General features: G+C 36.1%; 1 protein-coding gene across 3 annotated transcripts; it reads left to right on the forward strand.

The window, feature by feature from the left end:
* Positions 1 to 63: 63 nt before the first annotated feature.
* zgc:153738 (uncharacterized protein LOC558115 homolog) lies at positions 64 to 14,639 on the forward strand. 3 transcript variants are annotated; one of them, XM_051904303.1, is made up of 20 exons: positions 64 to 201; positions 443 to 540; positions 4,850 to 5,177; positions 5,264 to 5,383; positions 5,469 to 5,654; positions 5,754 to 5,825; positions 6,320 to 6,525; positions 7,002 to 7,086; positions 8,899 to 9,003; positions 9,190 to 9,265; positions 9,352 to 9,458; positions 9,674 to 9,760; positions 9,926 to 9,984; positions 10,667 to 10,749; positions 10,911 to 11,018; positions 11,140 to 11,339; positions 11,429 to 11,515; positions 11,596 to 11,773; positions 12,378 to 12,616; positions 12,787 to 14,639. In XM_051904303.1, exons 3-20 carry the CDS (start codon positions 5,079 to 5,081, stop codon positions 12,904 to 12,906), a joined length of 2,217 nt encoding a protein of 738 aa, XP_051760263.1. In that variant the 5' UTR covers positions 64 to 201; positions 443 to 540; positions 4,850 to 5,078; the 3' UTR covers positions 12,907 to 14,639. The 3 variants fall into 3 exon arrangements, with proteins under 3 accessions (XP_051760263.1, XP_051760264.1, XP_051760262.1); XM_051904304.1 differs by lacking the exon at positions 443 to 540 and having other exon boundaries at positions 75 to 201; XM_051904302.1 differs by lacking the exons at positions 64 to 201; positions 443 to 540 and adding an exon at positions 4,198 to 4,568.
* The last annotated feature ends 1,690 nt before the right edge of the window (positions 14,640 to 16,329 follow it).

The following is a 16,329-nucleotide window of genomic DNA, read 5'->3' on the forward strand; positions in this document are numbered from 1 at the left end:
CATAGCTGGCAGAGGGCTGGACGCGTAAATGTTCTTGGAGATATCCATCGCGCCACGTCCCCCTGGGAAATGATGGGGAACCTCAAGTATCCATATATCCGAATATACTTGCTTAAATGTAGCTGAGCTCTGAAATTAACGCCTGGATGTTTTTGTTCATGGATGGCCGGGTCTTGTGACTGCACTAAGCGCGCTATCCTGGTAAGCCCCGCTTGTTTCCACCTCCCAACTCTAGTTTGCACTTGTGCTAGTATTACACGCTTAACGCATAAATTCCAGGGTTCTTAACTTTTGTGTCTCATTACAAGTAAACGCAGATCAGTAGTCTAATTGGAACTATATTAAGCATTTAAATATTTTATGAATTGTCATATTATCTCAACTTGTTCTCATGCACTCGAACCTTGATTATTTCTTTAAGCTTCTTAATATTTCTCTGTAGACAGGGTCCCCCCCCACCCCCCAGGGGTCTGTGAAGGTCCTGTAGGGGTCATGTCCTGGAAATCTGGCCAGCATTCAAGTTTGATGTAGTGTGTGATGGTAATGACATTTTACACTTTCGGGAGGAAAGCTGAATGAACCTTGGCTTATTAATTGCAAAGTATAAAAATAATAAGAAATAGTTAAATCTAAATTCTAAAATGTTGACTGTCATTTCTCATTTGCAAAAAATCATTAATTTTATTCATTATAAATAATAATTCAGACTGCAATTATGTATTATAGCCTAAAAATATAAAAATGATCAAAATTAAACAACAACAACAACAACCAAACAGGCACTAAAATAGTTTAAAGCTGTTATAATATAGCCTTTTAAACTAGATTGGTGCCATTAAAGGGATAGTTCACCCAAAAATGAAAATTCTGTCATCATTTACTTACTCTCAGGTTTTTCCAAACCTGTATGATTTTTTTTCTTCTGCTGAACACAAAAGAAGATATTTTGAAGATTGATTGTAACCAAACAGTTGATGGGACCCATCAACTTCCATAGTTTGGAGAAAAAAATACCATGGTGCCCCACAACTGTGTGGTTACCCATATTCTCCAAAATATCGTCCTTTTTGTTCAGCAGAAGAAAGAAATTTATACAGGTTTGGAACAGAAGACACAATTTCACACAGCTCTTGCTGCTCTTACAGGGATGTCACTGAACCTGCTTCTCATATGGGAATTTGAAGGAAGCGGCCATTTCCCCCTCGTGACATCAAGATGCAAACTGGCTTCATGCTAACATTAGGAACATAAAAAATAATCTTCAGTTACTTGAATGTCACATTGGCATGAGTACATTTTAAGCTATGCTTTACTTTTAAATTAACCTTTTACCTTTACATATTATTTGCTCGTGACAATGGAATGCTGCATTTTCGGCAAAATTGCGCAAGTGATCAGTGCCCTGATATACCCTTTATCCTAATACCTAAAACATGATTATTGGAATGCGGTAGTCCACTTACCACCATAGGATCGTCCTTGTACACTAAATACATACTTTCACTATGTGTTTGAAAGAAGCATTATCCACTGTTTTTTTGTGTGCAGTGCATTTAGCGTCAAGTTCCCTGCCTGCCAAATAAAAAAAAGGCAATGAGTAAGAAAGAATCAAGAAAGTAACACTGATTATTGCCCGGCGGGAAATTTGAACCTCAAGCAGACGCTCACGAGAGATGGTTCGCCTCATGACACTTACTTGTGATTGGCTGAATGTTAGTTTACTAAAATGTAAGTTACTAATACCAGAGAACACGTGCAGGGTGTGCCAAAAAAGTGACTGAATCACCTTTATCTAAAAGTTGGGCTGCTACGCCCCTGGTATGATGTATAATCCCTCATGAACTCCCCTCGCGGCCCGCCGGGTATAAAAATATTGTGCTTGGCGCCATCAAGCGGTGTGTTCTATTACTACATGTGATAGCCTATGGCTTCTCCTCACATATAGGCCTATACACAGAGGTAGAATTGTAAAAACAAACAAACAAACAAACAAACAAAAACATGTGTGGTGTGGTCATCGGCGAGGAGGTTGGGGCTACTGTGCCTTAAACATGTTTATTTATTGGTTTAAAGAGTAGTAAAATAGGCATTAATCATTGAATTATTTATATCATTGTAGTATTGTAGTGACCACCAGACTCACTCTCTCTATCACACACACAATCCATCCCTTTATATAGACTACCTAAAATGGTGCCTTTGGAGGGCACCAAAGTGTTTAAACATCATCAACAACATCCATAATAAATAAGCTCCAAATGACACTTCCCAGATAACAAATTTGTGACAATCCAAATTCAGAAATCAGAAGATTAAAAATAAAAACCATGAACAATTTAAAATAATGGTCTTCTATTTTAATATATTTTAAAATAATATTTATTTCTGTGATCCAAAACTGAATTTTAATCAGCCATTACTGCTGGTCAGAACAGCGTAAATGCAACAAAAACTCCCGCCAAACATGCATGAAAACACTTTTTACAAAAAATAATAAAATATAAATAGATAAATAATAATAAAACACTAATTCATGCATCACCAGAAGTGTATATGTGTATCTGATTGTCAAAATATTTGGTATCGGAACAAAATTTCATGGAAATATGTATTCACATTTCATTTTCACAACACAATTCATAAAAATATGTAAATATGAAATCTCACAAAGGAACAAAATTAACCATCATTGAAATCCTGTAATGGAAACAAACCGACTCTCTTTAAAATCTCGTAAAGGAACAAAACCCACCATCATTAAAATCTTGTAACAGAACAAAACCGTCCGTCTTTGAAATCTTGCAAAGAAACAAAACCGACTGTCATTGAAAATTCATAACAAAACAAAACCTGCAATCACTGAGATCTCATAACAGAACAGAACTGACCATCTTTGAAGTCTCATCGTGGAAACAAACTGTCTTTAAAGTCTTGTAAAGGAGCAAAACCAACCATCATTGAAATCTCATAACAGAACAAAACCTACTATCTTTGAAATCTTGTAACAAAACAAAATTGACCACCTCTGAAATCTCGTTATGGAAAAAACCCCAAAAACAACCATCATCGATATCTCGTAACAGAACAAAACTGACCATTTGAACTGTTTCAAAACCAACTGTCATTGAAATCTTTTAATAGAACAAAATGTGTTGTTGAAATCTCATCACTGGACAAAGCTGACCATCATTGACATCTCATAACTAGTTCGAACTATTTCAAACTCAACCATCATTGAAATATATCATAATGGAACAAACCAATCAAAAAATTAAAAAACAAGAACAACACAACCACTATTCCAACATGACACACAAAGACATCAAGAATCAGCACATGAATCTCAACAATGGTGACAATCAAAAGTGTCATGCCACAATGCATGCTGGGAACAATAGTACAAAACTCCCAGCATGCATCACAGCATGAATAAATTATGCAGCTGAATTGTCCTATTATTTTCTTTAATTCTAACTACTTGCTTTTATTTTTTAGTGTGGTTTTTGTTCTGTCTTTTAGTAGCTTTTTGTGATGTCCAGAGTTGATCTGATTGTCTGAATATTTTGTTCTCACCATTGTTGAGATTTATACGGTGATTTATCGTATCTGTGTTTGTCGTTATAGTCCTTCATTTTAGGCTCGTTTTTTAAACTTTAATCGTTTAACTGATTTTTGCAATACAGTATGATATTCTATTGCAGTAGGTCTAAAACGGTTTTTGTTTGTTTTGTCTTGGATGGATGGTTCATACAGTTTTAAACAGCGGAGTACGAACAGAGCCCGTAGTTGTTTATTAACACTATATGCATGTTAAATGCCTATTTAAATCGAGAAGTCTGATTTTTTTTGCAACCTGCCCTTCGTAAGGTGTTTCTCAAGTCGCCTCGTTAACATTTGGGGCTAAGTAACTAAATTAGTTTGTACCTCTACTGTTAATTTTTGGTCCCACCTCTTGTTCTTTCACTTGAAGGCAGGCCGTAAACTCTCCGTAAAGTGTTGTCTCATAATATGGCGTTTACCTTTTTACCCAATTATATATATATATATATATATATATATATATATATAGGTTATTATATATTATTATATTATATAAGGGGAATGAATAAATACAGATACAGCAAACTATAAAAACTATATTTTAACTGATCATCTTTATTTTATTTATTTATTTATTTTTTCATTTATTTTTAATTTTATGTAAATGTCAACATCATGTGAACAGGAATGATGCTTGTCAGGTAAAACGTTGACGTAATTCAATCACCGACATTTGATCTTCTTCCGATCTGCGTAAGCGTTACCGTAGAAACAAGTTGACAACAACTTTCAGCCAAGTTAGCCAGACATGCTTAGGACTGTCTGCTGTAGAAATGTTTCATTTAAGATTCACATTGCTTGTTTTCGGAAGTGTCGTTCTAGCCATTAACTTCATCTTTACCTAAGAAAAGTGGATGTTTTAACTACAGCTACAGACTCTTATCTGTATTAGACGTCCAGAGAACATGTTGTGACTCCTGCGATTCAAAGGAACCGTTTAGCGAGTTTTATCAAACGATGTCGCACAGGTTTGTAGGCTGAAGTCACAGCAAAAGTGCTTTCAAATGTCATTTCAAGGAAATAGTGTTTTTTTTAAAAAAAAAAAACTGTAAATTGTCGCAGTCTTGCTATGGATTTATTTAGCACTAAATCTTGTAAAATCTCTGTGTCAGAAATTCTTAATATTTTTAAACATACAGTCCCTTTATGTTTAATCTAATGTTAAGTTATTGTTTAATTTTATTAAGTTATTAATAGCTTAGCTTGTTCACAACAATCCAATGAGTAAGACACGGTTTGTCTCCAGCAGCACATACAATAAACTCTGGTTTGAAGCTCATGAGGAGCTCAGCTGTTTGCTGGCCCAAGAACTCCCAGAAGAACCTCTCCGTCCTGAGAGAGACAGAGTGGTGTTCTTCCAAAGGCTCGCCACCTTGTACGTCCGCTATGTTCAGATCTTCAGGCAGCTGGAAGAGGCCTATGACCAAAGCGTTCACCCCCAAAAGAGGCGTGTGATTAGGCAGGTGCTGGACAGTGTGATGGGACGTGTTCTGGAGCTCAAGAACGAAATGGTGGAAAAGGAATTTTCAGAGTACCACTATATGGATGACATCATCCAGGACCTGAAATTAACCCCTGTGAGTTTGGCTAGAGCGTAATTTATGCTGTAAAGATTTAGAAGTGTATTTAATAAATCTTCATTTAAATCTCATGTTTGTCAAAGGAGGACCTTGAGATCCCAATTCCCAGGTATTTCATTTGTGAGCGGAACGAAGTGCTGCAGGACAGAGAAAGAATGTTTGCTGCTATATTAAACCAAATGGATGTTACAGAAAAGACAGGAGTGAGTTAAATTGCTTGTGTTTCATCATAAATGACAATAGTTAGATTGTTTCATACTCTAACATGACTTCTCTTGCCTCTCCCAGCCTCATGTAATGCGTATGTTGACTCTGGAGAGGGCCATTAAAGTCATCCAAGTGGCTGAAAGAGCACGGCAAGGCCGACTGAGGGCAAAATTCATGAGAGAGATCCATAAAGACTCTGAGAGACAGAAGAAAGCTGACGAACAAGAGGCAGTTACCACTGACCAGGCTGCAGTTTGTATCCAGAAGGTATAATATACTATTATGTCCACACAAAATAGTTGTATTTTAGTTAATAACTATTAGGAATACAGTACATTTCTTAAACTAATTAAAATCTCTGTTAAGGTGTGGAGAGGCTTCATGCAAAGGAAAAAGACAAAAAGGCTGCGTGAGGAGGAAATGATATTCCTTGGAATGGTAAGATAAATTGTGTATGCTACTGTTCATACGTTTGGGGTTAATACGATTTTTTAAATATTTTTGCTGTATATATGAGATCAAAAATACAGTAAGAACAGTAATATTGTGAAATATTATTACAATTTAAAATAAATGTTTTCGGGTGAGTAAATGATGACACTAGAATTTTCATTTTTGGGTAAACTATTTCTTTAATATTTTTGTAGAAACCATGACATGTATGTATATATATATTCAAGATTCTTTGATGAATAGGTGAATAGAACAGCATTTATTTGAAATAGATTTTTTGTAACAATTTAAAAGTTTTTACGGTCACTTTTGATCAATTCAATGTATTACATGAAAAGTACATTAACAAAAGTATGTGCTTTGTATTAATAGTCATAAATACATCAAACATATGTTTGATTTGATTCACCACCATGTTGCAACCAGTAGATGGAACTCTAATACTGTTTCATGTGATTCTGTGGCTGTGCCATCTTCAGGCCATGGATCCAAAACTGTCCTATCCATCCCAAAACGAGCTGGCTGCCCAGAACAACAAGGCCAACAGGCGGACCAGGCAAGAGGAACATGAGGATGACTATCAGAAGTCCATCGGATCCGTTATTTATCAGCTCAGGGAGGTGGAGGGCCCAGAAATGAAGGAGACCATGAAAGATCAGATTCGACAGTGGTTCATAGAGTGCCGGTGAGTGGGATCTCGTGCCAATGGCTGCACACAACCATGAATCACCATAAAAATCATATAGGCTTTATGTTGAGCATCACAAACAGGAACAAACAGGAAAACAGGTCTGATTATATCATTGTTGTTGGAGAAAGTGTAAATAGCAGTTTGAACTGACGGTAATATTTATGGACTTTTAAGGTAATCAGTTAATCTAGCTGTTTTAATCAATTTTAATATCTGAATGTTAGTGAGAAGAAGAAAGATAAAAAACTTTTAGATATCAATCTGTATATACAATGTACATTGGTTATGCTTATCTTTGGTAGCTCCTTTGAAGGCATCTTGAGTAAAACAGCTCTATATTTAACAAAGCACATACAAATGACCTGAAGCCTGTTTTAAAGAATATGGAAGTTTGTTACACATAACACCCATTACCTTAGTGTTTTACTGAGCATCTTTTACCAACATGTAACATGAGTCCTTGTGAATAGTGATGCAACAGGCTCATTTCCTGACTACCCAGAGGAGGAGGATGGAGGTTCAGCTCTTATATTCGCAGAAAAAACACCTGAGGAGGTAAATGTGTTCACATAATTAGTAATATATGTCAATACATGTTTATCTTTGACCAAAAACTCTATATAGAAAAGGCTCAGAATAATTACAGTGCTCAGTGTAAATGAGTACACCCCCTTTGAAAAGTAACATTTTAAACAATATCTCAATGAACACAAAAACAATTTCCAAAATGTTGACAAGACTAAGTTTAAGATAACATCTGTTTAACTATAACATGAAAGTAAGGTTAATAATATAACTTAGAGAACAAAATTTTCAGTTTTACTCAAATTAGGGTGATGCAAAAATGAGTACACCCCACTGAAAGTTTCTGGAGCAAAGCTAAATTTTAGATTACAAATGTCTAATTTAACAAGAATTCAACCACAGGTGAGTCTAATTATTCATTACACAGGTGTCCAGCAGACAGTTGACTATAAAAGGGTGTTCAAACCCCTTCCCATTTCATGCTGTCAGCAATGGCACCACATGGAAGAGAAATGTCACAAGACCTGAGAAAGAAAATAATTTCTTTACACTAGAAATGTGAAGGCTACAAGAAGATCAGCAAAGTTTTACTTATCAGTCAGAATACTGTAGCAAAAGTGGTAGAAAAATTTTAAAAAAAATGGAACTGCAACCATCTCACAGAGACGTCCAGGTCATCCACGGAAGTTAACACCTCGACAGGAGCGTCTTCTGATGAGAAGGAGTGAAGAAAATCGTCATGCAAGTTCACTGCAGTTATCTAAAGAAGTAGAAAGCCAAACTGGAGTGACTATTTCCCGTGACAGAGTACGGCGTACACTGCAGAGGAATGGCATGCATGGGTGCCGTCCATGAAAGAAGCCTCTCCTAAAGCCCAGGCACAAAAAAGCCAGCCTAGAATTTGCCAGGGCCCATGCTGACAAAGATGAAGACTACTTGGACTCTGTACTCTGGAGTGATGAGATCAAGATAAATGTTTTTGGAACTGATGGCTTCAAAACTGTATGGCGTCGCAAAGGTGAGGAATACAAAGAAAAATGCATGGTGCCTACAGTGAAACATGGTGGTGTCCTTATGTGGGACTGCATGAGTGCTGCTGGTGTCGGGGAGCTGCATTTCATTGATGGCATCATGAATTCACAGATGTACTGCTCTATACTGAAAGAGAAGATGCTACCATCACTCCGTGCCCTTGGTCGTCGTGCTCTTTTCCAACATGACAATGATCCTAAACACACATCTAAGATCACTGTTGGATTTTTCTAAGAAGAACAGGATGAAAGTGATTTAGTGGCTCCTGATCTGAACCCAATTGAACACTTATGGGGCATCAGCCTCCATATTCTCTAAAAGAGGTTATTCTTGAAGAATGGAAAAAGATAGATGTTGAAAAATGTCAGCGACTTGTTCATTCCCTGGTTAGAAGACTTGGTACTGTCATTAAAAATCATGGAGGCCATACAAAATACTAGATGTAGTAGTTTTTGTTGTGGGGTGTACTCATTTTTGCATCACCCTAATTTGAGTAAAACTGAAAAATGTGTAATCTAAGTTATATTATTAACCTTACTTTTAATGTTATAAGTTAAACAGATGTTATCTTAAACTTAGTCTTGTCAACATTTTGGAAATTGTTTTTGTGTTCATTGAGATATTGTTTAAAATGTTACTTTTCAAAGGGGGTGTACTCATTTACGCTGAGCACTGTATATATTTTTGGGATGTTCTTCCATCCTGTTCAGTATTCTTATGATTATGATAAAATGAAGTTGGAATTTACAGCATGAAGTGTTTGTCATGTTTTCATTGACAAAATCTGTCATGTCAATGTCTGGATTAAAGCTGGCAGAAGAGCTGGCAGCAAAAGAGGAGGAAGATGCCAACAAAAAGCCAAAGGGCAAGGAGGAGATAAAAGAAAAAGGAAAGAAAGGGAATATCGAAGACGAGGTAAGAATTGAGGAGAGGACTTTCACTTAAAGTGACAGAAAACCAATGAAAAAATTCTAAACAGGAAAACACTGAAAAGAACATCACTGAATACAGTATGAGTGCCAAGTATCTATACTGTATTTCTCATTGAGTGTAGTTTCCCTTGTTTTTCCTGTTATTTCACATAAAACTTTATTGTCACAGGAGGAAGAGCCTGGACTGAAGATGCTTCCTTCTGCCTATCTGGCAGATCTTAAGACGGAACACAAGACATTTTCTGGCAAGGAAAATTGAAGAATGAAAAATTTACAATACCAACATATCAGTGTCAAAAGAAAGGGTGTGACTATCTCATCTGATCTGCAGAGGTTTGGCAAAACAGAAACGAGTCCAAGAATTTTAGTCAAAGGCACGAGCTGGAGCTGATAAAAGAAGAGAAGAGAAAAGAGATTGAGGTGGAAATAAGAAAACAGGTGACTGATTGAATGTCTTATAGCTTGTTGTAAAAGATAGCTACTGATGTTGAACTGTTCTTTGCGTACGTGCTGTTTTTCATTTGCTGCCGTTTTTCTTTTCAGAGCTTCCTTATGATCAAACATTGAAGGCCACATGTCCCTGACAATTTTTTCTCATTTTTATTAATGTTAATCCTAGCTTTTAGAGACATTGGTTTTTGTTGCTTGTTCAGGTGGATGAACTGATGAGACAGGAGCTGGCTAATTGGAAGCTGGCTGTGGATAAAGAAAAAAGCGGAAAGGTCAAGGGTGCTGCAAAGGTACAGTAAATCACTTTACTGTTTACAAGGATTTATTGAACATCAGAGAGATTGACTGGATGTCTTACGTTACATATTATAAATGAAGAAACTGAAAATGATGTTGCCTCTGCCTGCAGCAGTCATTATACTGTCTTTACGCACATTTTGTTTCTGTCTATGCAGAAAAAGAAGGCATCAAAAAGTGGAAAGAAGAAGAAGGATAAAGACCTTACAGCGGATAGGTTTTTTAGTTATTGTTTTAGTTGTTTGGAAGTTTTTATTTGGAAGTTTGGAATTCTCTACTGTTAAAGGGATAGTTCATGACTTTAATTACTACATGATGTTTCAAACCTGACTTGACTTTCTTTCTTACATGAAACACAGAAGGATAAAATTCAAATAATTGTATCGGATGTTTATTTTTATGCCATAAAAGATGACTAAGGCTTTCAAACTTCAAAGAACACACAAAAGCACCATAAACGTGGTCCAGAATATTTCTCAGAAATTCACATTTTGTGTTCCACAGAAGAAAGAAAGTATACGTACAGGTTACATGAGTATGAGTACATAAGTAAATAATGATAGAATTTTCATTTTTGGGTGAACTTTCCCTTTAAATGTTAAATAATACGCAGCATTTTAGAATGATTTCTGAAGAATCATGTGACACTGATGAATGGAGTAAATGCTGCTGAAAATTCAGCTTTGCAATCACAGGAATAAATTACATTTTAAAATATATTAAAATAGAAAACAGTTAATTGTAATTATTAATTAAATTATATTTACTTTTTACTGTATTTTTGATCAAAGCCTTGGTAAGCTTAAAAAGATAATATAAAAACATTTTAAAAAATCTTACCGCCACCAAACTTTTGAATGGTAGTGTATATTGAACTCTGTTAACTTTTTTTTTTTTAGGACAACCGAGTCACTGTTTGAAGAGCTGGTTGAACAGGAATTGCTGAAAAAGGCAGATAATGTTAAACTAAAAGATTATCTAGGTAATTTAGTTTATGGTGAAAAAAGCAAACACTTCTAATGCTAGTTTGACCCTTTCAGAAGTTTAAATGGGTTCAAAAATGTATATCCATGTATATACAATTTAATAATCATATTCACAACCATTATAACACATCTGGACACATCTGCTCTGTTATTAAAGGGGACTATAGCTACCTTGGCACAACTCTACGACAGTCTGACATTGAGCCTATGCCATCGTTATCTGATGTTCGGCAAGTTGTAGCACTTTATGCTGTCTTACCATTAGGTGAGTGAATGAATCGCTCAGGATTTACATATTTTTACTTCAGAAATGCCACTTCAACATAAATTTCTTTATATGTTGGCTATATATGGACAGCTGAAAACATTTCCTTGTTCTGTACTAGGTTCTCAAGCAGTTCATGAGAAGGCTCCCCTGGTGAAGACTATCCTGCTAGTAGGGCCATCAGGGGTGGGTAAGAAAATGTTGGTCCATGCCATCTGCCAGGAGACAGGGGCCAATCTGTTCGACCTTTCACCTTTAAACGTGGCTGGAAAATATCCTGGCAAGAGTGGATTGCAGATGATGCTGCATCTGGTGTTTAAGGTAAAGTTTAGTTTGATATTGGCCTAAATCTGTGAAACTGGCCTGCTAAGTATTGATATTTTCATGTGTTTTGACTCTATTCGTTGCAGGTTGCCAGATTGATGCAGCCCTCTGTAATATGGATTGGAGATGCTGAAAAGATGTTTTACAAAAAAGTACCAAAAGATGAAAAGGAGGTAAAGAGTGTAACCTACTTATGATCTGTTTAGTGGTGAAATGACAACTAATGAGCTGTTTCATTCTGGTACATACACAGTTAGATCCGAAACGTCTGAAGAAAGATTTGCCCAAAATCCTCAAGTCCATCAAAGGAGAAGATTGTGTTTTAATCGTAGGAACGACAAATGATCCACACAGTGCAGACCTGAAATCCTTGTGCAAATTCTACAATAAGATCATACTCATACCTCGACCAGACTATGCATCAAGATATGGTAGGCTAATTTTGTAGATTTTGTCAGCAATTGTAATTATATATTATGAGATGTGTGTGTGTGTGTGTGTGTGTGTGTGTGTGTATACAGTACAGTATATGTGTTTTTGAAAGAAGTCTATATATGCTCACCAAGGCTGCATTTATTTGATCAAAAATAAAAACATTAAAAACTGTAATAATGTAATTTATTCCTGTGATGGCAAACCTAAATTTTCAGCAGCCATTACTTCAGTCTTCAGTGTCACATGATTGTAAAATCCGGCTTCTAATATGCTGTTTTGATGCTCAAAAAAACATTTCTTACTATTTTCAATGTTGAAAACAGTTGTGCTGCTTAATATTTTTGTGGAAACCGTGATACATTTTTTCAGGATTCTGAATAGAAAGTTCAAATTTGAAATAGAAATCATTTGTAACTTTATAAATGTCCTTACTGTCACTTTTGATCAATTTAATGCATAGCTGAATAAAAGTGTTAATTTCTTTAAAAAAACAAATCTGGCTGACCCCAAAGTATTGTAAATCTAAAAAATACTGTATATATAAAAGAATAATAAGCAAAATTGCAGTGTTTGCAATCATGCATCTACATATTTTCACAGTAATGTGGAAAGAGCTGATACAAAAGAATGGAGGAGAAATGACCAGCGACCTGGACCTCAGTTCTCTGGCAAAGATCTCTGATGGCTACACACAGGGTCACATGGTGCAGGTGGTGCGTAGCATCGTGACTGTACGGCGTATTCAGCAATTGCCTAAACGTCCACTAACTGCTTCAGAGTTTGTGCCTCCACTTGCTAGAATTGACCCTGTGTTTCAGGAAGAAGAAGAGGCACTAAAAGTAAGTAAAATATCTCAAATGTCTGAAAGCATGGCTTCTCACTGCACACTGAAGTTGATAGCTCACTTGACAAAAAGATTTTGGTTTATAGACTCAACCTGAGAGGGAAAGTACCCTCATGATATTCATTTTATTTTCAGTCTTCTCTTTTGCATTTTTTTCCCCCACAGAACTGGTATGCCAAGACTCCCCTTGGAAGGAAGAGAATTAAAGCTGCCTCAGGGAAAGAGGGTGATGAAGAGTCCCCAAAAACAGGAGGCAAAGGCGGCAAGAAGAAAGGAAAAAAGTAACAATATAAATGTTAACATGATCAACCACAGTAGCATATTTCCCTGCCTTGACCAATAAATGTATTGATTTGCTTATGCCATCATTATCTTATGACAGTATACATATTTTTTTTGTTCCCAAATCCAAATTGAGGAGGTGGCACAACAGGGTTTGTGGTTCTATAAATACACAGATACCATCCTCCATTTAAGAGCATGTAAACCACAGTGTGAAAAACATGATCAGAGGGCTTGTCGTATCTAACACGTACTTCTCCGCCCTTAACAAACTTGCATAAAGCCTGCACAGTTTTGTAACTGTCAAAAAGTGTAAATGCTAGCTTAAGCCTCAAAAGCAAAGTAATGATGATACATTATTCTGATATAACAATCAGATATATGATGGCGGCTAAAATGTGGATCTCAGGATAAATTTAGATTCAGTAATTGTAATGAGTAAAATTCGTATTGTGGTCGGTTGAAAATGGCCAATGTAACTACAAACCTTTACATGGCTTCCATTTTGGTGGTCCATCTCTTCATTAGTCTTCATTAGTAAAGCACAATCTGTCCTGCAAATTTATATCTAAAGGGATAATACACTAACGTTCAAAAGTTTGGGGCTGGTAAGTCTCTGTATTAGAATAAAAAACAAACAGTGAAAACAGTATTATTGTGAAATATTATTACAATTTAAAATAACCGATTTCTATTTTAAAATGTCATTTTTTTTTTTTTTTTTTTCCTGTGATGACAAAGCTGAATTTTCAGCAGCCTTTACTCTAGTCTTCAGTCACATGATCCTTAAGAAATCTAATATGCTGATTTCGTGCCCAAGAATAATTTCTCATTATTATCAATGTTGAAAACAGTTGTGCTGCTTAATATTTTCTGGAAACCGTGATACATTTTGTCTGGATTCTTTGATGAATAGAAAGTTCAGAAAGAACAGGATTTATTTGAAATTGAATGTTTTTGTAGCCATTTAAAATTCTTTACTTTCAATGTAATCCATCCATGCTGAATAAAAATACAAAAAACAAACACACTTACTTCTGAACGGTAGTGTGCATACCTATACAATCTTAATTCAAGTATTCTATAGATATTCAAGCTGCACTTTGCTGGCAAGACCTCTGCAAGTGCACCAGCCTGCTAAAAATGTATTTGTGATTTATTTATGTATTTTAAGTGAAGCTAAGAGGTTTCCCTGCATAAGAATTCTTCCTCGTGTCTGCTGTGCGATGTTGGGGTCCATACATAGAGGTGAAAAGACAGTATGTGCTTCAGATGTGTCAAGGACAACTAATGGGAGAAGGGGATTTTGTAGCCCCAGTTAGACATGTGGATCTGTGATTGGTCTGGGCTGAAACTGAGACAGCCCCCAGACTAGGGTTTAAAGGATTATTTCAGATCAACAAATGGACAGCCACTCTGTCAAAGCAGCGTAACTCAGTGCTGGTAAACATGTAGATCTGCATATTTCATTGAAGTAGAACTTATGTGATTTCACAAAGTTAAAATTAAGGTTTGGTGCTTCATTTTACTTATGATTTTAATGCAAAGCAGGAACAAGTTGCACAATAGCATCAACATCATTGATATCCTGAAGGTCATGCTGTTTTCGCTCTCTCTCTCTAGTTACACTCACGTGCCAACTGTGTCATCATGGGTACTATGGATTGAATTTAGCCAAATCACTTTACGTTTATATATATTTCTAAAGCATGATTAAAAAACACTGTTGCAAGTTATTTATGTGTCTATAAAATTGATTGTCTCTATTTACATTAATTCAAATGGTATGTGTGCAAATGAAGTGCAAAGTTGATTTATGGCTCTCGATAAATCTGTTGTCAGCAGGGTGGAGAGAGACAAAACCAAAGGACATGTGAAACTTGCAGAGATGGGCTCCAAACAAGGCCCTGCGAGCTTAGGTGAAGTGTTCAGCTGTTTTGTCAAGTTCAAATTTCACCTAACACGTCCTCGCATGGTTCTGTTTCGTTAACAAATTACTATTTATACGGTGTCTTCGGGCCATCAGTGATATCGCATCCCTGTCACTTTGAGTTGTAACTACTTGTACACATGCATGGTGGATGTCTGCAACTCGTTTGACAGACTTTGCACCTGCAAAATGCAACAGACTTCCAAGGTTTATTCAGTTGAAATGGGAATGCGAAACAAGTAGTTTCTCCCCCAAACTCATGCCATTGGTTGAGCTAATTATTATGTCCAGCCAGTTGGACTGTCAATCAAATCAATTCTGTTTGATGCTGCTAGTAACATAAAAATGGCACATTTCACTATGAACATCATGCATCAAGATAACTCAGGACAAATCTGTGCAGTTTATGTCAGTGATGTTCAAATTTGATAATGTGATGTGCTTAATTGACAAAATTACAAAAAAGATGTTTTAAATCTCAAATAATTTTTGAATTGGCAATAGAGCATATGCATGTTGAGACTGCTTTAGTTGTCAGAATGAATCCTGTTCTTTTCGCATGACAGCTTAAATGCTTCTTACCAAAGACACTGGACAGTCTTGCAGAATTGGCATTCAGATCTAACAAGTAATTTCACATCTGAATGACAGTATCTTTTAATCTCCCATGACCTTTCCAACTCAGTTGTATTGGCATCTCTCAGAGTGATTCATGAACTAAGGAACCTGTGCTACTGTGAATAACTTCAGGTCAGCACAACATTAATCAATGAAAAGAAGCATTCATTCACTGGGAATCAACTCTGAATCAAGCCTGAGAATTTGTTAAGGGATATATAGTCAATTAAGAGATTTTCCACCGGTTTCATAGACAAGGTTTAAGCCCAGACTAAAATGCATGTTTGAGCTGTTTTAACTGAAAGCAACTTGCACTGACATATCTTGAAATATGTCAGTGCCATTGTTTTGTCTCAAGATGCACACCAGTAATGTTTTTTGTTTTTTTTTTAAGGCAAGTTTATAAAAGCTACTTAAATGTCCTAATTAAACTAAGACCTAATCTTAGCTTAATCTAAACCCTGTCTGTGAAACCAGGCCATGATAAATAGGCTAATGAACCAAAGCATCATTTGAGAAAGGTAGATGATCAGTTATCTGTGGTGGATGAAAACAATGCTAGCAGGCAGGACTTGCTCCATGTAGCCAAGATGTTTCTATCTTTATGTATAATGACGCACAGCTATTTTGGAGATATGTCAGCTGTTTGGTATTAGCCTTTGGGAAAGCTGAAAAAAAGAAAAACACTTTCAGCTGCTTGTCTGCCAAGGGAAACGGGATAGCACACTGACCTGGGTATCTTTGGTCAAAGTTTGGGGGATAATCTTCAAGGAATTTACGTGAACTACAGAAAATCCTGTGCGGACTGATGTTTTCTGGTATTTTTGTAACTAGTTTCAAATATTATGGTTTGAAGTGTTTTTTATGGACTTTAATGT

The sequence above is a fragment of the Ctenopharyngodon idella genome, chromosome 8 (genome assembly GCF_019924925.1).
Source record: "Ctenopharyngodon idella isolate HZGC_01 chromosome 8, HZGC01, whole genome shotgun sequence".
NCBI lineage: Eukaryota > Metazoa > Chordata > Actinopteri > Cypriniformes > Xenocyprididae > Ctenopharyngodon > Ctenopharyngodon idella.